A 23958-nucleotide genomic window follows, 5' to 3' on the forward strand; every position below is an offset into this window, starting at 1 on the left:
TTTTTTTTCCAAGTATGTGAAGTTTTATTTTTTTTATTTTTTTTATTTTTATTTTTTAAGGTGGCAATCTTTTTTTTTTATTTTTTTTTTAATATATGAAATTTACTGTCAAATTGGTTTCCATACAACACCCAGTGCTCATCCCAAAAGGTGCCCTCCTCAATACCCATCACCCACCCTGCTCTCCCTCCCACCCCCCATCAACCCTCAGTTTGTTCTCAGTTTTTAACAGTCTCTTATGCTTTGGCTCTCTCCCACTCTAACCTCTTTTTTTTTTTTTTTTTTCCTTCCCCTCCCCCATGGGTTTCTGTTACGTTTCTCAGGATCTACATAAGAGTGAAACCATATGGTATCTGTCTTTCTCTGTATGGCTTATTTCACTTAGCATCACACTCTCCAGTTCCATCCACGTTGCTACGAAAGGCCATATTTCATTTTTTCTCATCCCAGCAGATCCTTTATAATGTCCTCCTTATGACAGCTCCAGCTCCACTCCCCAGGCATTGTTTTGGCACCTGGTCTTGACCTCCTCAGGCTCCGGCAGCTGGGGCTGAAGCTACAGGATCTGCTCCTTTCTAGCATCTTAGATAACAGCCACTCAGCGGATCGCCCCGAGCTGGCTTAGCGCATCCCATACCCACAGACCTCCTAGGAGTTCAACCACCGAAGACACCGGTGGGAAGTCTCAGATGTGGGTAAGATCATCTAACCCGAGATTCTTTACCCTGCCTTAACTGTTAGAAGCCCCATCTGCGCTGGGTGAACGTGTCCGATGCTCAAAGAATGGGCTTCCTTTACCTGGTGTTTGTCTCGGGTGCTTGGGAAGAAAGAGAGGGAAATCAGGGTGGCAGGGCGACCAGCCATCACCCCACTAGCTCGTGGGCGGCTAAACGCTCCCTTTCCTGCTCCCGTCCTGGAATACTGGCTCTCCAATTCACCCAACACCAGGAGAGTAGGTGGGCTTCGCGGGGGCAGCAGGAAATCCTGCCTTTCCAAGAACTCGACTAGCTCTTGAGGGTGGAGGCCAAGAATGAAGGCTGAATGGAAAGAACGGACTTCAGGGAGAGCAAGCCTAAACTGGCCCGGCGCCTCATTCGCCCCCACTCCACGCCCAGCTGCACAGACCTCCCTCACCCCAGGCCCTGGCGCTGCAGCACTCCCAGAACGCCCGCCCGACTGCAGCTCGCCAAGGACGCCAGAACTTGACCTCACCTCTCCAACGTGAAGGACAGGCCAAACTCCTTAGCGCCGCCTCGCTTTGCTCCTCCAGCTTCGGCTCGCGAGGGCTCCTCCGGTCCTCTCTAGGCGTCCCGGAGCAAGTTCCGCATCTCTATTGTTGGCCCGAGGGGCAGCCCGCGTCCCGTCGTGCCCCGCGGCGCCCTCGAGGAGCCGAAACCCCGAGGCGGCCGGGCTCGCGCTCGGGCCCCGCGGCGCGCGCGGAGAGGGGCCGCCGGTTGGCCAGCGCGCGCCGGGACTGGTCCCGAGGCCCCGGAGGAGGGACGGCACTTTCCCCTCCCCGCCGCCCGCACTCCCTCGCCTCGCGTCGGACCCCGACCCCGGGGCGGAGAATCGGCATGGAAGCCGAAGACCTCCAGGAAGACCTGACCTGCTCCATCTGCCTGGACTATTTCGAGGACCCGGTGTCCATCGAGTGCGGCCATAACTTCTGCCGCGGCTGCCTGCACCGCAGCTGGGCGCCGGGCGGCGGCGCGTTCCCCTGCCCCGAGTGCCGGCAGCCGTCGGCGCCCGCGGCGCTGCGGCCCAACTGGGCCTTGGCCCGGCTGACGGAGAAGACGCGGCGCCGGCGTCAGGGCCCCGTGCCCCCCGGCCTGTGCGGCCGCCACTGGGAAGCGCTGCGGCTCTTCTGCGAGGACGACCAGCGGCCCGTGTGCTTGGTGTGCAGGGAGTCGCAGGAGCACCAGACGCACACCATGGCGCCCATCGACGAGGCCTTCGCCAGCTACCGGGTGAGCCGGCCGTAGCGGGGCTGCCGGTATTCCCGGAATACCATTGTCATGCCATGTCGTAGGCCATTGTCATGAGAGACCTACGAGGTGGCTGCAATGCCCATTGGAAGTACGACCTCCCCCGCCCCCCACCACCTGTGCGAAGAAATTAAGCGACACACAGATCTCAGAGTTGGGGTTAAAACTGAGATGGGGAGGGTCTGCATAGAATTTTCAAAGTATTGGCCTCTGGGAGCTTCTAGTTTAAGACAGTCATACCGAGGGGGTGTATACCAGTGCCGCCCAATAGAAACACGATGTAATAAAACTTTCCTAGTGGTTAAAAGAAACGGGTGATGCTAATTTTAATAATATGTTTTATTTAACCCAGTTTTCCAAAGTGTTATCATTTGACATCAATCGCTATGAAAAGTTATCAGTGAGACATTTTAGTTACGTTTTTCGTAATAGGACTTTGAAATCTGTGTTTACGTTTACAGCACATGTCAATTCGGACTATCCACAGTTTGGGTGCTCACCTGGCTAATGGATGCTGTATTAGACAGTGCAGGTGTATATCCACAGGGTTTATAGACAACTGATGATTTGGGAAAAGCTGGCTTGAAGTGCGAGGCCGGGATTTGATACTAGCTTCCTTCATCAGTTGGGAAAAATCACTTACTGTTTGAATTTGGAGATTAATCTGTCCTGCCTATTTTATGGATTAAGGCGCTTCAGTTGAATAAAGCAGTTTATCTTACTTTACTCCAGCCACACTGCCTTCTTTTGTTTCAAGTCTGTTCTCTTTCTCTACCCACACCTTCCATCCTTTACATCTTTTTAGCTTTTAGCTTGAAGACCTTCCTTCATCATCCTTTCCAGAGTAGCCCTACCCCCTTCTATACTGATGGTGTAACTCCAGTGGTCTCCAACAGAATTGGTATCTAGTAAGTACTGGTTGAAAACACAAGTTTAACGATACAACTTAAAGTATTTTGTAAACTATAAAATGCCATACAGTTTTATCAACTGACTACAAACAGGAAATATGCAAAGTAGCACTATGAACTATACATCCACCCCTTCACTCAGTAACCTTTATTTATGCTTACTGTAGGCCAGGCATTGTTCTAGAATCTGGACATAAATGGATAAGGACAGGAGCCTTGTCTTGTAGGGTACATAAGCATGTAGACCAATAAGTTCAGTGTGTAAGTGAGTTATTCAAGTTTGTATCGAGTACATGGAAGGTCTGAGGAGAAATGGCTTCACGGAGTTGAACATGAACTCACTTTTGACGGGTGAGTATGATAGGTAAAGGAGAGGATATTCAGGCCAAAGGAACAGCATATTCAGCATGGCTGCTTGGAATGGCATGTGATCAATGTGAGAGGACTGGAAGTTGCTTAATATTTTTGGAGGGTAGAGGGAGAGAGGAAGGTGGCAGTTAAGTTTGGAGAACTGCTTGGTGTTGCCCTCCTGCCACCTCCTGGCAGTTTCTGTTATTGTAGGGAAGGATTTTTCTAATCTCCCTGGAATTACCATTTTCATTCAGGGGCCCCTTTTCAGATCTCAGTTGTGGTAGGATTCAAAAAGACTTAGGTAAAAACAAAACAAAAAACAAAACAAAACAAAAAGAGGTAGAATCTTGGAATACAACCAGCAATACAGGATAATTCACAAATACTGGAATTGTTAAGGGCTTTTAAAAATTGAAAAATTCTATTTAAAATATTTTTTCATTATTATTTTTAAACATTTTTAAAAATGTTTATTTATTTTGGAGAGAGAAAGACACAGTGTGCGAGTGGGGGAGGGGCAAAGAGAGGAAGACACAGAATCTGAAACAGGCTCCAGGCTCTAAGCTGTCAGCACAGAGCCTGACACGGGGCTTGAAGTCATGAACCGTGAGGTCATGACCTGAGCTGAAGTTGGATGCTTAACTGACTGAGCCACCAAGGCACCCCAATATTTTTTTCATTATTAAACAAAAGTGAAAACTTAAAAAAAAATCTTGATCACATTCAAAAGAACTACTTATCTGATTGCAGTCCTCCCATATACATCGAAGTTGACAGTGATTACAGAGTGGCAGTTGTATAATTGATAGAGGAATAAAATTACTTGAAATAGCTTTCCAAATAGCAGGATTATATACCTGTTTAACAACTAGAGGTAATAAGTAGATTATATAATATTAGAAAACATAGTGTTAGAAAGAAAATAACACAGGTGATTTTGTGACGTATAACAGAACTATAGGAAGTCCTTGGCAACCTAATTTTATCCACCCCCCAACATTTCACTATGCGATTTCCAAGCAAACATGAATGTTTGACGAAGTTTATGATACCAGTATACCCACATCTAGGTTCTGCCATTAGCATTTTACTCTGTTTATCACCTATCTATCCATCTGTCTGTTCTCTGCATCCATCAATTCTTGTTTCCTTTTGAGGCATTTAAAGTTAATTGCAGATAGTCCACTTCCTCCTATACTTTAGCATGCTTACCGCCAACCAACCACATTCAGCATTAGTGGTGGTTTTTGAAGTCACATTTAATATAATTAAATATGCACATCTTTAGTGTACATTTGCTGAGCTTTGACAAATGCATACACCTGGGCACCCTAAGCCCTTCTTAAGATAAAGACGATAAAGATTACTGGGGTGCCTGGCTGCTCAGTCACGGGAGCATGTAACTCTTGATCTCAGGGTTGTAAATTCGAACTGCACATTGGGTGTGGTGCTTACTTAAATCTTAAGACAAAAAAAAAAAAAGAACATTGTCATCACTGCAGAAAGCTCCTCCATCCTCTCTCCCAGTTAATCTGCTCCCTCTTCCCAACCCAGCTACTGTTCTAATCTTTTTGCACTGACGATTATTTTGGCCTGTTGTGGAACTTCATGTGAATGGAATCCCTTTGCAACCTAGTTTCATCTGCCCCCTCCAACATTTCACTATGCAATTTCCAAGCAAACATGAAAGTGGGAAGAATAGTCTGTACTCCTTTATATGGGCTCCTTTTGCCCAGCGTATCGATTTTGAGATTCACCCATTTTGTGTGTATCAGTAGCCTGTTTCTTTTTCCTGCTGAGTCGTATTCCATTTTATGAACATACCGCAGTTGGCTTATCCATCTTTCCATCACTGCATACCTGGGTTGTTTCCAGTTTTTGGCTTTTATGAATAAAGCTGGTATGAGTATTCTCATAGAGGTATTTTTATAGATGCACACTTTCATGTTTCCCGTATCTAGAAGTTGATGTATGCTTAGTTTGACGCCGGACCTTTTCCCAGAGTGGTGGTTCTGTTTCGCACAGCCACCAGCACCATGTGGCCGTGGGGGAGCTCTGGCAGCTCCACACCTTCACCAGTTTTGGTGGTGTCGCTCTTTCCAATGACTTCATTTTGCTGTAGACATTGTCATTTGTAAGTGTGGGAAGAAAAGTGACACCGACTGGTTTTCATTATTCTCCTAGGGAAGAAAAAAAAAAACTTGCCCTGCTTATTTCTTAGTTCTGTTCATTTTTTTTTTCCTTTTAGCTTTTTATTTTGACACATATTTACACTTCCAGAAAGCTGCCCTAGGCCACTCTTCAGCATTTGACGGTATTCACTGGTTTTTATTTAAATTTTCTCTTCCTTTGGTGTGTGAGAAACCATCCTCTCTGGGTTTTTCACCAACCACCACTCAGCTTAGCTTCTTGGCAGGGTTTTTGTCCTCTGCACACCCCTTAAGTGTGGTTGTTCCTTGTTCCAGCCTGTATTGCCTTCTTGATAGACTCTTACTGGGGGATTTTACTCATACCCTGGCTGCACCTGCTGCCTGTGCTCTAACCCTCCCCCCTCAATCTACTTCTGCAGCTCAGATCTCTTGACCCTTAACTGTTAAGTGTACTCATCAGGGACACCCCCCTCCAAACTCAATTTAGTAAAGTCGAATTTAATTCTCCCCCTTCCATTTACATACTGCTCATTTCCCTGTATTTCCTTATTTGGTAAATAGACCACAGTCCTTCTAGTTGTCAAGCTGGAACCCAGGGGCAAAATCTGGACTCCTTTCTCTCACAGCCATTTGGTCATCTGTTCTTGCTGGTTTTCCTCGTGTGTGTGTGTGTGTGTGTGTGTGTGTGTGTGTGCGTGCGTGTGTGTGTCTAACCTGTGTGCTTCTGTCTGAGGTCATGTCTGACCTTATGCTACCAGGTGCTGTCCCTCCACAGCCATTTTTATTAATGCTGATCGACTCCTTTTACTTTTTAATAGCTCATTCAGGTTGTTAAATTCTAAAATCAAGACCGAAATTCATAAAAGTTTTAGTCCCCACCCTCCCAAACTTCCAAGCCATTTCTATTCCCCAGAAATAACCAGTGTTAATCTTTAGGTGTATGTTCTTCCAGATTTTTCTTCTATTTAAATACACACATCATGCACAGATACATGTGTATTTGTTCTTTTCAAAACAATTATACAATACTATTGTTTTACAGTATAGTTTTTTTACTTAATAAAACACATCAATATATAGAGAGAACTACCTGAGATTGGCACAGAGTATCAATATACCATAATTTATTTAATAATTCCCCATGAATGGATAATGAATACTGCTGCAGTGAACATTCCTATACATATTATTTTTGCTAGTGTCTTGTTGCACAGATTATTGGAAGTAGGATTATGCACATTTCAGATGGTTTTAAATCCTGTCAGTTGCCCTTCAAAAGGATGGCACCTTTTTACAAAAGTCTCCTACTATTATAGTGTCAGAGGCCTCCCTCACCAGTACAAGGTATTTATTACGCCTCTAACAGTTTTCATTTTTTGCCAACTTAATAGGCAGGCTCTATAGAGTATTGCAAAGATTTCAGATCAGAATACTTTTTATGCCTAATTCTGTAACTGTCTTCAACGTTTTCTCAATCTCATTGCCTGTTCAGCTCTGAACAAGCAAGATGTTTGCGGAGATGCTTTCTGATATGTGTTTCTGCTGGCAGGAGAAACTTCTTGAGACTCAGTGTAGTCTGACGGCCAAGATGAAGAAAGCCATGCATTTGCAGGACATGGAAGTGAAAAATGCTACTGAGTGGAAGGTAATAGCAGAATTGGTTGAGCCTTTCTTGCCCCTGAGACCCTTCGGTAATTGTTGGGAGGAGCTTGCATGATGTTAAGAGTGGTCAGGCCCCTTGCAGATAAGGTGATAGATCAGGAAGTGTGTGTCTGTACTGACCTGTGGCTTTGGGCGATGGGAGTACCACATACTTCATCCCCATCTCTCTAAGGTGGTACCCCTCTCCTTTCCACTTTTTCCTAAATATACTCCCTAGGTTATGGGTGGTCTGAGTCCATGGCATCGTGGAAAGTAAATGGACTTTGCTTTCAGAGATACTGGTCTAGTTGGGAGGCATGATGTGCACACACAGAAGCACATCCAAAGCTTAATGAGACCAAACAGTAGGTGTTCTGGAGGCTAAACTGAGTAATAGATGTGAAAGTGTGTTTTAGTTTAAAAAGTACACAAACAAGGCATTGCTGTCAGTAGTAGAGCCTCAAGTGTCACAAAGAGTGAACTAATACTATACAGGCCAGTACAAAGATACCAAGTGAGTATAAATAAATTAGCGGGAATTTGTGGAGGGTGGGCAGGGGCTTTCTGGAGGAGGTGATTGGGATGGAGGGGCCATGGACTGTTGGGGAGTCACGTGCATGGAATTTAGGAGCAAGGGCAGGACAAGGACTGAGCAAGTGTCATGTGGCCGTAGGAGAAGATGAAGAACCAGCGAATGAGATTCGGTGCAGAGTTTGCTAAGCTGCACCACTTCCTGGCCGAAGAAGAGCAACTGTTTCTTCAGAGACTGAGCAAAGAAGAAGAAGAGACGAAGAAGAAACAGAATGAGAACACGTTAAAGCTCCATCAGATGATCACTTCCTTGAAGCAGCTCATCTTAGAGGTCGGGAGGAAGAGCCAGAGCCCCACCCTGGAGTTGCTGCAGGTGAGACAGTCACACACTGAACTCCCTCTTGTCTTTCCTGGTGAGTGGGTTTAATAGAGGAAATGTGTTCTCTCTGTTGATAATTGTGTACTACTGTCACTATACAGTTAAAGAGTCAAAGATTCACCATTCAGAGGAAATTAACGCAACATTTAGGTATGCTGAGCTCAGGTGCTGTGGAGATACCCAGGTTCACTCGGTTTGCCTCGGGTCTGAAGCACATCTAAGACTTTACCATTCATGTTACTTATACATTTATGACTCTTTGTTAAAATAGTAAAATAAAGCAAACCTACAATCACCAAGGAGATAACTGTATCAGTAGTTTTTAAGGTAAATTTGTCTTCCTTACTAATTTTTAATCATTATAATCATAGCTTGATAATAACTTTGCTCTTAGCCTCAGATTTTGATAGGTACATTCATTTAAATAATTTCTAATATCTAGCAACTGTTAAAAAGTTATAATTCTAATTTGGTAGCACTTAGGGGCGCCTAGCTGGCTCAGTCAGTAGAAAATGTGACTCTTGATCTCAGGGCTGTGAGTTCAAGCCCCATTTGGGCATGAAGCCTCCTTAAAAAAAAAAAAAAGTAATTCATTAGCACTTAGATTTGGAACTTTAAGGCAGTTTATTATATAATCTTTACCTTTATATCCTCAGCAAGTAAAGTATCCTTATAGGTTCTTTCAGTTTTTGGATAGGATCCAATATTTGTAACTGTCTTAGATTCCTCAGACTCTCTCTTCCACATCACGTGACTGAGGAGGAAAGAATTGCTGAAGAGCGCTTCAGTCTGTGATTACTTTTTTTTCCTCACCAGGATACAACATTCTGCTCTACCTTTAAGGAAGAGAGACACATGGACCCACTCACCAGTTATTTTCAGCAAGAAATTGCTAGGGGAAGGGTATAGCTTATGTTAATGTAATGATTTCCAAGAATTGTCTACAACTTTTACAGCTTGCTTAAGCCACGATGTTCAGTTACATATCCAAATGTATATTCAGCAGAATCTTTGAAATAACACATTGGAATAATTTTTTAAATAGAGGTTTAATATCTACTCAGAATCTGAAACCTCAAAGATATGCATGAACCAGCAGAATACTTACAAAATATATATCAGCCAACATAAGTGCAACGGTAGGGAAATGATTAAAGAAGACAGAACTGGATTATAGAATCTCAGCCTGAGAGAACTTATTTTACTAATCTATTCACTTATCCATCTATTTTTCCTTTATTTCATCATTTTTAGCCTATAACTCACTTCTTTTCTTCTTAGAACTGTATAGACACCTTAAAAAAAAGAACTGTGGAAACATTGAAAAAAAATTCTGTTGTACCTAATTTTTATCTTTTCATTTGAATGTGTTCTTATACAATGTACAGTATTGCTTTGGTTTATGTATTTTTAATTTATGCAATGATTTAATCTTGCTGCATTCCATCTCTTGCTTCTTTCCTTAGGCACTATGTTTTTGTTTTCTTTTATTTTTTTTTAACATTTATTCATTTTTGAGAGACAGAGCGTGAGGGGGAGGGGCAGAGATAGAGAGAGAGAGAGAGAACGAGACAGAATCTGAAGCAGGTTCCAGGCTCTGAGCTGTCAGCACAGAGCCCGATGTGGGGCTGAAACCCACGAATTGTGAGACCATGACCTGAGCCGAAGTTGGACGCTTAACCAACTGAGCCACCCAGGCGCCCCTTAGGTACTATGTTTTAAGATCCATTCCTGTCGCTGTCTATACAGTACGTTGAACCCACGTGTCTACCTACCACATTTTGTCAGTTCCTTCTTCCAAAGTTGGAAACCCAGGTTGCCCCAACACCATTACCACTACAAATAATGCAGTGAAATCATTAATATCTGCTTTTATTGTTTTTGTTTTTATTTTATTTTTTTTATTAGTTCTTGGGTTTGCTCTATAGTTCTTTCTCAGCCTCTGGAGCTGGCATGCCTAGCTCATCTACATTGACCCTTTTGTTTGCTGGTAAATTCATTCATTCATTTATTTATTTATTTATTTATTTATATTTTTTATAGTTTATTTTAATCTATTTTGAGAGAGAGAGAGAGAGTGTGTGTGTGTGTGTGTGTGTGTGTGTGTGTGAGCAGGGGAGGGGCAGAGAGACAGAGAGAGAGAGGGAGAAAGAGAATCCCAAGCAGGCTCTGTGCTGTCAGTACAGAGCCCGATGTAGAGCTTGATTTCCTCAAGAGCTGTGAGTTGAAATCAAGAGTTGAACACTTAACTGACTGAGCCACCCAGGTGCCCCTGCCGGTAAATGTTTTTAAACTATACTTTCACCTTTAAGTATCGTTTGTGTCCATGGATTCGGGCAACATCATTTTTACTGTCATAACAAAATAAACATGTTTAAAAACATTTTAGTATAACATCCATAGAGAAAAATGCATAAATCATAAACCTGACAGATTATCACCAAGTGACCCACCCACGGAACCACCGGCCAAGTCTCGTAATAGAACATGAATAGCTTGCCAGGCGCCCTCTGCGTGCCCCAGTCAACACCCCTTCCTTTCTCCCTGAGGGTGTTCTCCCTCCAGACTTCTCACACTGTTCTGTCTGTTTCTGAGTACTACTCTTTCAGCATTTGCTGCTTTTGCTCCACATTATGTTGTGAAGTTCACCCAGGCTGTCGTAGGTGGCAGCAGACATTTGTTTCCATCACTGTGTACAACTTCTCAACCAGGAGGGATTTTGCTCCCCCAGGGGGCAGTGCTGGAGACATTTTTGGTTGTCACAACGTGAGGGTGGCTACTACCGGCGTCTGGCGTGTAGAGGCCACAGATGCTGCTAAACATCCTATGATGCACAGAAGACACCTCCCCCCCAGCTCCCAGCAAAAACTTTTCCAGCCCCAAATGTTAATAGTGCCAGGTTGAAGGCCCTGTTCTGTAGTATCCCATGGTACTAATATACCAAAAACACCATTCACTCTACTGTTAGCAAAATTTGGGTTGTTTCTAGTTTTTATTGTTACAAAAAAGCAGTTATGAGCGTGTCTTTTTTGGTGTACATGTGTCCACATTTCTGTCAGTTATGTACCTGTGAAAGCAATTCCGAGTCACAGGGCATCTGTTGGTTCCAAACGGAGGATTCCAAACTGTTTTCCAAAGTGATTGTATCAGTTTACACTGTTACTTGCAGTGTGAGAGAGATCAGTGGCTCTGTGTGATCATCAGTGCTTAGAATTGTCAGCTCTTTACTTTTAGCTGAATGGTATAGAATGTTAGCTCAGGCCCTCAGTCAGCACCCCTTTCCTCCTTCCAAAGGGTAGATGAATTTTGCAAATGACTAATGTGCTTGAGCACTTCTTCATGTGGTAATTAACCATTTTGATACACTTGTTGTTTTTTTTTAAAGCTTTCTTGAGGTGTAATGTACATATCTTATAATTCACCCACACATATACCCATACACTTAAAAGTGTACTTTTTATCATTAAATAAGTGATTTTTATAATTTTCCCTAGTTGTGGAAACCTTACCAAAGTCCAGTTTTAGAGCATTTCCATCACCCCAGTAAGATCACTTTGTGCTTATTTATAGTTAATCTCTGTTCCTGCTTCCAGCCCCTAGACAACTTACTTTCTGACTCTATAGATTTCCCTTTTTGAAATATACCATATAAACAGAGTCATATAATAATGTGGTCTTTTGTGTATGGAATCTTTCATTTATAATGTCTTTGAGGTTCATTCATGTTATAGCATATATTAGTATTGTATTTGTATTCCTTTTTTTTCTTTTATCCCTGAATAGTATTTCATTGTAGACTATACCACGTTTTGTTTCTCTTTTCAGTTGATGGACATTTGGGTTGTTTCCACCTTTTGGCTATTAGGAATGATGCTGCCGTGAACATTTGCCTGACATTCTTTGTGTGGACGTACATTTTCATTTCTCTTGGGTAGATAGTAGGAGCAGAATTGTTGGGCTGTGTCATATATTTATATTTAATTCTTTAGAAATTGCCAAACTGTTTTCCAAAGTGGCTGAACCATTTTATGTTCCTACCACGTCCTCAAGCAACACTTGTTAATGTCTGTGTCTGAAAGAGAATAGATGGAGAAGTAGGCAAAAAGCCAGGAGAGAGTTAGTGTCATGGTGGCAAAGGAGAAAGAATAGGGTTTCAGGGATTGGTTAACATTGTCAGATGGTGCAGAGAGGTCACATGAAGAAAAAGACTCCATGTATCAGTCCATTGGCTTTGGCAGCATGAGAGCATACATGACATTGACAAAAGCGGTTGACAGAAAAATACCTGCTCCCGAAGTTGAGTACCAGATCTCAGGAGGAAGGGGCATAACTTACTTATGTTTTTCTTCTCTTCACAGAATCCAAAAGATGTGTTGACCAGGTATGAGCGGCTGCTTTCTTATGGGGCCTGAGTGGAATGGTAAAGATACAGGCTGAGGAGAGGGGAAACAGGCTTGGGGTCCATAGAACAGTCTGGGCACACCCTGGGAGTCCATGGAGGAGGGATTTTACTGTTGACTTTTGCAAGGGGGAATGGGAGAGTGGTGGTGTGAGCTTTGGGCTTGGAACCTTCCGCAGGAGTTGGGGGTCTTGGCTGCCTGAGTTGTCCCCTTTAAGAAGAGCAACCCTCTGTACTTTTCTTAGGAGTGAGAACCAGGATGTGAACTATTCCCCTGAAGTTCTAACAGTGAAGACTGTGTGCAAGATACCCATGATGAAGGAAATGCTGAAGCGATTCCAAGGTGAGCAAGGTTGGAGCTCCCTAGAAATCTTTAAAATAAGAGAATAAGCAATGAGAAAAGTCTGGAAAGGAAAGAGGAAACAGAGCATACAGCTAGCAGGAAAAGTGGTAAAAACTACTTAGGAATACATGGATATGTGCTTCATTCAAGAAGCATTTACTTAACATATACTGTGGGTTATAAGGTGCCAGTGATACAGAAAGAAAAAGGCCTAAGAATTTAAGCAAACTGGAGAGGCAGACCCATATCACTTACTGTAACATAGTGGGATGTACTGTTTATGGTGGTATGAATAAAATATTATGGAAGTACAGAGAAAGAGCTCTGTTGGGGGTGAAGTGGGGGGGTTTTCACACACAGGTGACATTGATCTGGGATTTGAGGCGTGAGTAGGAGTTTGCCAAGTAGAAAATGGAGGCATATTCATGTAACCAGAGGGAGCAGTGTGAGCCAAGGTGTGGAGGAAATGGAGGGGAGGGTATCCAATGTGACTAAACCATAAGGTGCATTGTGGGAAAAGGCAGGAGCTGAGGTTGAGAAGATGAGCATAGGAAAGTCTGAAGATAAACTTACCGGATCTCCAGGGAAGCACCAAGGCACATAGGTGTTGTCAGAACTACATAGCCGGTTCTCACGTGCACATCTCTGATGAAGAACCATGTGGTAGGTGTCTACTTCCAGCTAAAATGAAGTAATGGGGACTGGATTTACTCCTCGGCCTAAAACTTAGCTAACTAAGAAAACTAAAATAAAACAGATACAGTACATGAAGAGAACAGTTTTCCCAACCCAGGATATCAGGCAGTGCAGGCCAAGGACCCCTGAAAAATGTGAAACAAATGAGGTGAGCTCTATGATGGCTCCAGCCTCTAGCCTTGAAAGAGCTTTCAGGCTACTGCAGGGAGGGGTAGTGGAGGTGGAGCCAGGCTGAGGAATGGGGCTGAGTCCAGGGAGAACAAAGCAGTGAGAACTTGCAGAGTACTGGGCAGAGTACTGGTGAGGAGAGGGCCGTCTATAGAGAGAACCCTGATGATCTATGGAGGTGCCCCCTGAGTATTCAGCAGAGTAATGCTTAGCATATGCTTGTGAAAAACTACCTTAGGCTGAGGAAGGCCGTTTCCAAAATGATTAGAAGGAACAGTTCCTGGTGCTCCCACAGGGCCTAGACAATGCCTGTGCCTACCAGCCAGACTGGAAAACTCCTAATTCCTGGGGAAATCTTGCCTCATTAGTAGAGAGTCATTAACCCTACACTGAGTACTGCTTTGGGCCCACCTTAAAAGTCATGAGTTTAAGACCCAAAAGGATCACATTATTTCCAAGTAACTTTATCCTGAGACAAACCATGAGAATTTTAAAAATGAGTACCTAACAATCTAAGTTCACAATGCCTGGTATCCAATCAAAGATTACCGGGTATGCAAAAAGTTAGGAAGGCATGACCCATAATAAGAATAATCGATTGAGACTGACCAGGATTGATCCAGATATTAAAATAAGCTCCGAAGGACTTTATAATACAGTTATTATAACTATCCTGTAAAGAGGCATTTGGAGACGTGGAAGATGTAAAAAATCCCAGACCAAACCTCTGGAGATAAAACCACAGTGACTGAGACAAAGAATACACTGGTTGAGATTAATACGTGATTAGATATTACAGAGAAATAGGTGAGTGAACTTGAAGATGAAGCAGTGGAAACTACAAAATGAAATGCTCAGGAAAAAAACCTTACAAAATGAAAAAAGCATTGGTGAGCTGGGGGACAATATCATGCAGCCTTACATGTGGTAATTGGGGTCCCTGAATAGATGAACAGGATAGGGATGAGATAGGAAAAAATATCCGAAGAAATAATGGCCAAAAATTTTCCAAATTTGATGAAGACCCTAAGTCCACAGATCGCATAAGCTCAGCAAGCCCTAAAGAATAAGAAATAGGATGGAAACTACACCAAAACCAGTGTTAAGAGAAAATTTCCAAAGCAAGAAGAGAAAAAAGATGTTACTTACAATGGAAAAATAAAGATGACATCATATTTCCCTGAATTCGCCAAACATTTAAGAAAGAAATCTCCAGGGGCACCTGGGAGGCTCAGTCCGTTAAGTGTCCAACTTCTGCTCAGGTCATAATTTCATGGTTTGTGAGTTCGGGCCCCGTGTCGGGCTCTGTGCTGACAGCTCAGAGCGTGGAGTCTGCTTCAGATTGTGTGTCTCCCTGTCTCTCTCTCTCTCTCTCTCAAAAATAATTCTACGAGGCCTGCGTTATCATGATACCAAAATCAGACAAAGACATTATGAGAGAAAAGGTCTATAGATCAACGTCCCTTATGAACACAGACAGAAGAATTCTAAAGAAAATTTTAGCAAATCGAACCTAACGACATATTGAAAGATAATGCGTCACAACCAAATGGGTTTTATTCTAGAAAAGCAGGGTTGGTTTAACATTTGAAAAATCAGTGTAATTCACCACATTGGAAAACTGAAAAAGGGAAAACTATATGATCACCTCAGTAGATGTAGAAAAAACATTTGTCAAAACCTAACATCCATTTCTGATTAAAAAAATCCTCTTGAGAAACTAGAGAGACATGGAGAGTCTGGGAGGGAAGAGAATTGGGAGGCAGGGAGGCCAGGGAGGAAGTTAGAGACACCGTTAAAGTGGAAGGTGCTGAAAGTCTGAGTGAAGACAGTGGCAGTGAAGACAGAGAGGAGGAAAGGAACCTGGGTGGTATTTCCAAAGGTGGATTTGATAGGACTTGGTGACTAATAAGCCATCAAAGGTCAGAGGGAGAGAGGAGTCAGATAACCTCAAGATTTCAAAGTGTGAGTTGTCTGGGTGAAGGTAGTGCTGTTACACCACAGAGAACACAGAAGACAAGATGTCTGCATGTGAAGGGGTATTCGTCTCAAGAGGATGGAAAGGCACAGAATAGTGAGTTCCATTTTGAGTGATCTGTTAGGGGCCTGTGGAGCTTCCCAGTGAACAGCTGGAACCAGGAAAGAGTAAACTTGCTAACGATGACTTTTCTGTGTCCCAGGGCAAAGAACCAGCCTGTCAGCCATCTTTGTCTGGTCCTGATTCAACAAGTCAGAATTGTTAGTGTTTTCCCAACTTTATGCTGATTGTGAAGACTTGGGGCCATGAAATAATGAGCCCCCTGTTTTTAGGTCTTAATCTTTTAGAGCAGAAGGGAAACGAAGATTTCACTTTGCTTAAGGCCACACCCAGCTGAGGATCAGTTGAGAGGCAGTGGGGTATCTCATCCCTAACAGTTCTTGTCAGGAGAAGGATGGGGTGAAGCTGGAAAAGAGGGGTATTTCTGGAGGAGGTTTGGTGGTAAGTTGTCACATTATAAATCTCTGCTCTCATTTTCTCTGCAGTGGCTGTAAATCTAGCTGAAGACACGGCCCATCCCAAACTTGTCTTCTCCCAGGAAGGGAGATATGTGAAAAATGGAGCATCAGCCAGTTCTTGGCCATTGTTTTCCTCAGCGTGGGACTATGTTAGTGGATGGAGGACCCCTCCGAAGACCACACAGTCTGTGGAAAGATTTCAGCACTTACCCTGTGTTTTGGGAAAAAACGTTTTCACTTCAGGGAAACATTACTGGGAAGTTGAGAGCCGAGATAGCCTGGAGATTGCCGTGGGGGTATGTCGGGAGGACATCATGGGGATTGTTGATAGTTCAAAAATGTCCCCCCATGTGGGAATCTGGGCTATTTGTTGGAGTTCTGCTGGCTACCGGCCCCTAATAAGCTTTTCTGTAAGTCCTACCAAGCAAGAGCCTGCTCTTCACCGGGTGGGAGTTTTCCTAGATCACGAGGCTGGGGACATCTCCTTCTACAGCGCTGTGGATGGAGCTCATCTACACACTTTCTCTTGTCCTCACGTCTCCTGCCTCCGGCCATTTTTTTGGTTGAGTCCGTTAGCATCTTTAGTCATCCCAGCAGTGACTGGTGGGAAATGAGTCTTCCCCCACCCAGGAATCTTTGCCTGTACCCTAGCCTGGGGCCATGCATCCCTTGGCCCTCTTCTTTCACTCTGTACATACTGGTCCAGGTAGCACATCAGTACTGTCCATTCAGATTCTAGTTTGATGTCTTGTTCAGCTCCCTGTGTGTGCTGTGCACAGAAAGTATGGTGGAGCCCGTTGGTGGCCTTTCCGGCACCCACTTGCCCCATGTCCCTCCTCCTCTTCTGCTTCTTCCTCATTGAGCTGTTTGGTGTGCACCCTCCCTGTGCTTCAGGAGAGGCAGCTCTCCCCAATGCGAGGCAATTCTGGCCAATGAGCTGGGATGAGAAATGTTCCAAGATGCTTCTGGGGAAAGATCATGTAGCTTTAAAAAAGAGGTGTTTAAGGAGACACAGCCCCTCTTCTGACGTTAGTGGCTGTCTTGGAACTGAGGAGAGCACAGTGACAGTGGAAAGGAAGAGGGAATGTGGGCTTTGCTAGCATTGTTGAACTGTTGGAATTTCCTTAATCCCCAATTTCTTGTCAGAGGAGGTTACTGCTCCCTCACCGTACAAGGCAATTCAGGTTGCATTTTTGTATAGGATGGTCTCTTTTCCTGAAACTTGACAGATTTGTAGACTGTTTCTGCTCGGTCACATAATTCCTCTACTCTCCAGTAAGTACCGATACCTCCCGGTCAGAAAGTTGAGGGAATCTTCCCTTACTCTGCCCAGGCTATGACTCTTTTTCACCCGACCACGCCTACGCCCTCAAGTGTTGATCATGTTTCCAACTGTCAAATTCTTACTGTTGTGTATGCAACGTATTCACGTCACATCTAAAACATTGGGAGGCACTTGCCAAGTATGCACACTGCACTTCTGGCCTCTTCATTAATGCTCTTGTACGACTCCTGAGAAGCTTGGTGTGACATGGCAATTAAAATCCTCTTTTTACAAGTAAGAAAACAGACCTTTGGGGTAACTCACTCGGCACTGTTTGGCTGGCAAACGGGAATGCTGGGATTAAATCCAGATCAGTCTGAGGTAAAAGCCTGTGCCCTTTTCTGGTCTTTGTAAGCTTCTGGTTTTTGTAACGCTCTTTGTGAGCATTTATTGAACGCAGATTGCATGTCAGCAACATCTCCGTGTTGGGTTTTTACTTTGTTACACATTTTTATCCATTTATATGTGTTTTCCCTCATTTTATCTTTGTTTTCTAGAGTATAAGCTCTCAGGATTGTGACAGGAACTGGGTAGTTATTTTAAAAATAATGATTGTTTCTCTCTGTAAAAGCTGTCCACTTATGGTAGAAAATTCGGAACATACAAAAAGTATAAAAAGCTGGAAGTTATTGGTAATTTCACCACTTCTAACATTTTAATGTGTTTCCTCCCAGATTTCTGTAGACTTTCTGGCAGTGATTTAATAGCACCCTCCCTAACCCCTCCTCCCCTCCTGTGTCTCTGCCCATCCTGGCTTGTCTTTCTCTTCAGCCTGAGCAACCCCCTCATTCAGTGATTTCTGCTGAATTCTCCTTAACTTTCTAAAGTACTTGCTGTTAGGAGTTGCACTGGGTCCTCTAGAAAGATAGGTTGAAGTCCTACCTGTGAATATGACCTTATTTGGAAATTAAGATGCGGTCATTAGGGTGGGCCCTAACCCAATGTAACTGGCACCCTAATAATAATAGTAATAATAATCTGTGGTGCACACGGAGGTGACGTGTGAAGACACAGGGAAAATGACTGTGGGAGAGATTGGTGTCATGCTGCCACAAGCCAGCTGAGGGCTGCTAGAACCTGGAAAAGGCAAGGAAGAACCCTTCCCTAGAAGCTTCCGGAGGAGCATGCTCCTGCCAACACCTTGATTTGGGACCTCTAGCCTCCAGAACTGTGAGATGATTAACTTTTGTTATTTTAAGCCGCTGGTTTGTGGCTTGTCACAGAGCCCTAGGAAGCAAATACACTTGCCCATCAGGACTTCCCCCAGTGTCTGCCTTGTTCGTTTCCGGTCCTTGGGAAACTCATTGCTACCCTTCCTCCATCCTCCTCCTGGGCTGTTGAGCCAGGTTGACTGGTTCTGCTACAGAGTCTTGCTCTCTGACTTCAAGTGGGCTATTTGAACTCCTTGGTGAACAAACTTTATTTTTTCATCCCTTGACTTCCTTTTACATTTTTGGTGGCAGTGATTCCAGACCATTTCCTCCTCTTTCAAGGCTCCACGAGCCCTGTCATACTACCGTAGGGGAGGCAAACTTTACCTCTACCTGTCTTAAGTTTTTGGCTGGGCCTCTGACAAGAAATCAGATTAACAAGAGAAAAACAGTTTACTAACACACGCAGCACACACCATGCAGGAGAAACCTAAAGTGAAGAGCAACTCAAAGTGGAGGCTTAGAATTCTGGTTTACATAGTACCTTTAATAAAGAACAATACATTTGTGGAGGACGCAGGAGGAACGTCTTAGCCTTCCAGGTGTGGCAGTCTGTGGGAAGGTAAATGCATGTGAGGAAACTAATGGAGGAAATGTTTGCAGATTCCTCTTTGGTGTTGTCTCCAGCAAAAGGAGAATGTATATCTTGTCTGCAGGCAGAAAAAGGGGAGCTTTTTCTGGGTTTTCTGCTCTTAATTGCCTTCAGCTCAAAATAATTTTTATGCTAAAGAGGCATATTTTGGGCTGACACATTCTGGTTTCCTTCACTATTATTAAAGAACTTGCATCTTTTACAGAGAAAAATATTCTTCTCTTACTCCACCTAATATATATATATATATATATACACACACACACACACACATATATATACACACACATATACACATATATATACACACACGTGTATATAATACATACATATATATATATATATATATATATATATTTTTTTTTTTTTTTTTTTTTTTTTGCTTCTTTTGTGAGTCTTGATATTGGCTCCCCTCAGGTATGAGCTGGGACACAGGTATCATATTTACTAAAAATGAAGTAAACTCATGATGCTTCTGATATTCAAACAGGACTGTAATAGTTTTCAGTGTTACTTAGGGATTTTTCTGAGTCTTTACTATGTTAACATGTTATGACATATTGGAAGAGGTATTTATTACACAGGATTTCTCAAGCTTATTTCACCACAGAAACTAACTGAGGGACTAATTCAGAGACTTTCCAGAAGATGGTTTGGCAATAACTATCCTACACTTTCTCCAGATGGTCTTGACTCTCTCAGATTTCAACCTAGACTTGCACTGCCTCGCCCTCAAAGTTGGTGGGTATATGCATTGGTGCTGTAAGCACCAATGTCTACACTGTGTGACAGTGGATAAGGCTCTGCTAAGATCTTTTCCCCTGGAGACTGGGCTTTTGTTATGTAGAGCATTCTAGGCACATTTTCCAGTGATTTCTGTTCCTCCCCCCTCCTGACTCTGGTAGGAGGAGATCTTCCTCAACTTTTAATTCTGAGAATTTGGTGGAGTTCCTGGAGTTAAACCCATGAATATATGCTCTCCAGCCCCCTGCCCAACCCTGCAGCTCCAAGAAGTTTCTCACCCTTAAGCTAGCCCACACTCAACCTCACACTCAATCTTCATCAAAACCATTATTTATTCCTATAAGTTTATAGCTCTGTTGGATTTTGCTTCAGGTAAGGAGGTCTTAGCTTTGCCTCTGTGGATTTGCTTGTCTATCCAGATTTTGGGGTGGCAGTTTGCCATGCAACCTAAATTCTCTGATGAGTGCAGGAAAAGCCATTACTTTTCAGTTTTCTCATCTTTTTCTTGTAAGGATGTGAGTTAGGGCTTCCCAATTCTTTACATGTAGGAGCTGAAACTGCAAGTCTGTCATAATATATCATAATATTAAAATAGACTTCTTGTGAGACCTCTGTATGGTTAATTGTGTCAACTCGACTAAAGGGTGCCTAGATAGCTGGTAAAACATTATTTCTGGGTGTGTCTGTGAAGGTATTTCCAGGAGAGATTAACATTTGAACTGATACACTGAGTAAAAAAAAAAGATCATTTTCACCAAAGTGGGTAGACATTGTCCAATCAGTGGAGAGCTGAATAGAACAGAAAGGCAAGTTTCTCCTCTGCATGAGCTGGCACATCCATCTGCCCCGGGGACATTGGCGCTCCTGATTCTTGGGCCTTCAGATGTGGACTGGGACTTATACCATTGATCCCCGATTCTTGAGCCTCTGGACCCCAACTGGAACTTACACCATTAGTTCTCCTAGTTTTCAGGTCTTTGGACTTGGATTGAATTACAGCACCAGCTTCCCTGAGTTTCCAGCTTGCAGACAGTAGATTGTGGGACTTCTTGTCCTCCATGGTGACGTGAGCCAATGGCCAGTGATCCATCCATCTTATTGGTTCTGTTTTTCTGGAGGACCCCTTGCTTTTTTTTTTTTTTTTTTTTTTTTAAATCAAATAGTCTTTCCATTCTTAACTGTTATTCTTAAACTATTCACCTTTAAAGTTATTGTTTCTTTCCAACATGGCCCAGCAGAATAGCTCCCACAGAGAAGGGTGGTGAGAGGAAGGGCTATTCTTCTATCATCAAGGTAGTGACAAGAGAATACACCATCAATATTCACAAGTATCCATGGAGTGGATTTCAAGAAGTGTGCCCTTTGGGTACTCAAAGAAATTTGGAAATTTGCCATGAAGGAGATGTGAACTTCAGATGTGCACATTGATACCAATGTGGGCCAAAGGAATAAGGAATGTTTCATACCATGTCCATGTGTGGTTGTCCAAAAAACAGCAAGGATGAAGATTCATCAAACAGGCTTCACACATTGGTTACATATGTACCCATCATCACTTTCAAAAATCTACAAGTAATAGATGTGGATGAGAACTAACCACTGATTGTCAAATAAACGTATAAAACTGCAACAGAAAAAGTTATTGTTTGATATAGTTGGATGAAAATATATTATTTTGCTAGTTCTTTTATTTAATTTTTTCTAAGTTTTTTTCCTTTTTCTGCTTTCTCTAGTTTTATTGTATATTTAAAAAATAAAATTCATTTTATCTCCTCTACTTATTATTGATACTTCTTTTAAAAACCTTTTTAGTCATTGCCATGGGATTTACAGTATACATTTTGAAAAAATCTGAATCTACCTTCAAGTAACGTGTCACTTAATGTGTAGAAAGAGACTTTATAATAGTAGAACTTGTTTTCCAGTCCTTGTTCTATTGTTATCATACATTTCACTTTTTTCGGAGGCAATAAAAACCCAATACATTGTTACTTTTAATGTTTTAAACACTTGCTTTAAACATCTTCTGGTATGTTGAAAGTGTAAGGGGGTATGAACTGACAACAACAACACAGAAAGGTGGAAAGGAGACACAATGAATAAACCCAAGTAACTGAAGACTCAAGAGATTTTGGAAAAATGACTTATAACTTATAGACTACATTCCTGCAGCCAAAGAGACTCAGGAAAGAGAAAATCACAGCTCCAGAATCTAGATGTTGACACTTTAGCCTTCTATTCTTCAATGACCTGGCCTATTTTCAGGGTTAAAAGAAAGAATGCAGAAGATAGATAATTCCCTTTTTTTTTAAGTTTATTTTGAGGGGGAGAGGGGCAGAAAGAGGGAGACGGAGAATCCTGAGCAGGGTCCACACTGTCAGTGCAGAGCCTGATGTAGGGCTTGATCTCATGAACTGTGAGATCATGACCTGAGCCAAAATCAAGAGTCAGACACTTAACCGACTGAGCCACCTAGGCACTCCAAAGATAGATAACTCTTTTTTTTTTTTTTTTTTAAGTTTATTTATTTTTGAGACAGAGAGAGACAGAGCATGAATGGGGGAGGGTCAGAGAGAGAGGGAGACACAGAATCGGAAGCAGGCTCCAGGCTCTGAGCCATCAGCCCAGAGCCCGACGCGGGGCTCGAACTCACAGACCGCGAGATCGTGACCTGAGCCGAAGTCGGCCGCTCAACCGACTGAGCCACCCAGGCGCCCGGATAGATAACTCTTAAATGGAAAAGATTTCCAGAGTCAAAGGGATCAGAGTTCTCTGAAAAAAATTGAAGGTTACAGTTTGTCTTTCCTTAGTTTTACCATTATCAGTGTCATAGTGTAGATGTGTGGAATGCTTATTGACATGTCATCCCATTTTTGGTTTCTCATTTAGCATGACATACACTTTCAGGTCTTTCTTCTTTGCCCATTGTAAGAATCTCTTTTAGAACCGCTTTTAGTTGAACTGTTTAGTCCATTTATATTTAATGAAATTATTGATATAGTTGAGTTTAAATCTATGAACTTGTTTTAAATTTTGCCTTTCTGCTTTTAATCTAATACTATTTTCCTGTCTTCTTTTGAGTTAATAAAATAATAAGTTTTATTTCATTTCAGCTTTTGGATCACTTTAGAGCTATAATTCTATTAAAAAATAAAAGATTTTAGGGGCGCCTGGATGGTTCAGTTGGTTGAGTGTCCAACTCTTGATTTTGGTTCAGGTCTTGAGCTCAGGGTTGTGGGATCGAGCCCTCTGTTGCGCCCCACACTGAGTGTGGAGCCTCCTTAATATCTCCTTTCTCTGTCTCACTTCCCCTCTGTCCCTCTCCCCTGCTTGCATGCACTCTCTCTCTCTCTAATAAATAAATAAATTAATTAATTAATAAAATAAAATAGTTTAAATTTGACATTTTGGTCAACTGTTCTTCAACAAGGGTGTCAAGAATACAGAATGGGGAAATTATAGGCTCTTCAAGAAGTGGTTTTTGAGAAATTGGATCCTTATGCAAAAAACGTGAAATGGCTTAAAGAATTAAATGTAAAACCTGCAACTGTAAAACCTTGATGTTGGCCTTGGCAATCATTTCCTAGATATGACACCAAAAGCACAGTCAGCAAAAGCAAAATAAATGGTATTAGGTCAAATTAAAACATTGCACAGCAAAGTAAATGATCAACAAAATGAAAAGGCAACCTATGGAATGGGAGAAAATAGTTGCAAACCGTGATCCGATAGAGAGTTAATAACCAGAATATATAAGGAATTTCTACAACTCAATACCAAAAATAAAATAATCCTATTAAAAAAAAAGGGGGGGGGGCAAAGGCTCTGGATAGACATCTCTCCAAAGAAGACATACAGATGACCAACAGGTACATGAAAAAGTGCTCAACATGACTGATCATTGGGGAAATGCAAATCAAATCTGCAACAGCAGATATAGCATCACATTTATTTGGATGGCTATTATCAAGAAAGCAAAAGATGGGAAGCAGTATGGAGGTTCCTCAAAAAATTAAAAATAGAACTACCATATGAGC

At 42.5% G+C, this 23958-nt stretch overlaps 2 protein-coding genes across 6 annotated transcripts in view; both read left to right on the plus strand.

The window, feature by feature from the left end:
• Positions 1 to 6984, plus strand: part of GJC3 (gap junction protein gamma 3) — an 80088-nt gene extending 73104 nt beyond the window's left edge. For all 5 annotated transcript variants that reach the window (XM_053893811.1, XM_053893812.1, XM_053893813.1 and 2 more), the window contains one exon: positions 6947 to 6984. The gene's annotated coding sequence lies outside the window, so the exon portion shown is untranslated. The remainder of the gene's footprint in view (positions 1 to 6946) is intronic.
• TRIM4 (tripartite motif containing 4) lies at positions 398 to 17789 on the plus strand. The gene is made up of 6 exons (XM_019422669.2): positions 398 to 1967; positions 6947 to 7042; positions 7712 to 7942; positions 12307 to 12329; positions 12593 to 12690; positions 16078 to 17789. Exons 1-6 carry the CDS (start codon positions 1575 to 1577, stop codon positions 16662 to 16664), a joined length of 1428 nt encoding a protein of 475 aa, XP_019278214.2. The 5' UTR covers positions 398 to 1574; the 3' UTR covers positions 16665 to 17789.
• Positions 17790 to 23958: the final 6169 nt, after the last annotated feature.

This window comes from Panthera pardus, unplaced genomic scaffold, assembly GCF_024362965.1.
Source record: "Panthera pardus isolate Hobbes unplaced genomic scaffold, ASM2436296v1 HiC_scaffold_4, whole genome shotgun sequence".
NCBI lineage: Eukaryota > Metazoa > Chordata > Mammalia > Carnivora > Felidae > Panthera > Panthera pardus.

Coding starts and splice junctions, on each gene's coding strand:
- TRIM4 (XM_019422669.2), top strand. CDS start 1,575: ATGGAAGCCGAAGACCTCCAGGAAGACCTGACCTGCTCCATCTGCCTG. Junction 7,043..7,711: donor AAAATGCTACTGAGTGGAAG/GTAATAGCAGAA, acceptor ATGTGGCCGTAG/GAGAAGATGAAGAACCAGCG. Junction 7,943..12,306: donor CCACCCTGGAGTTGCTGCAG/GTGAGACAGTCA, acceptor TTCTCTTCACAG/AATCCAAAAGATGTGTTGAC.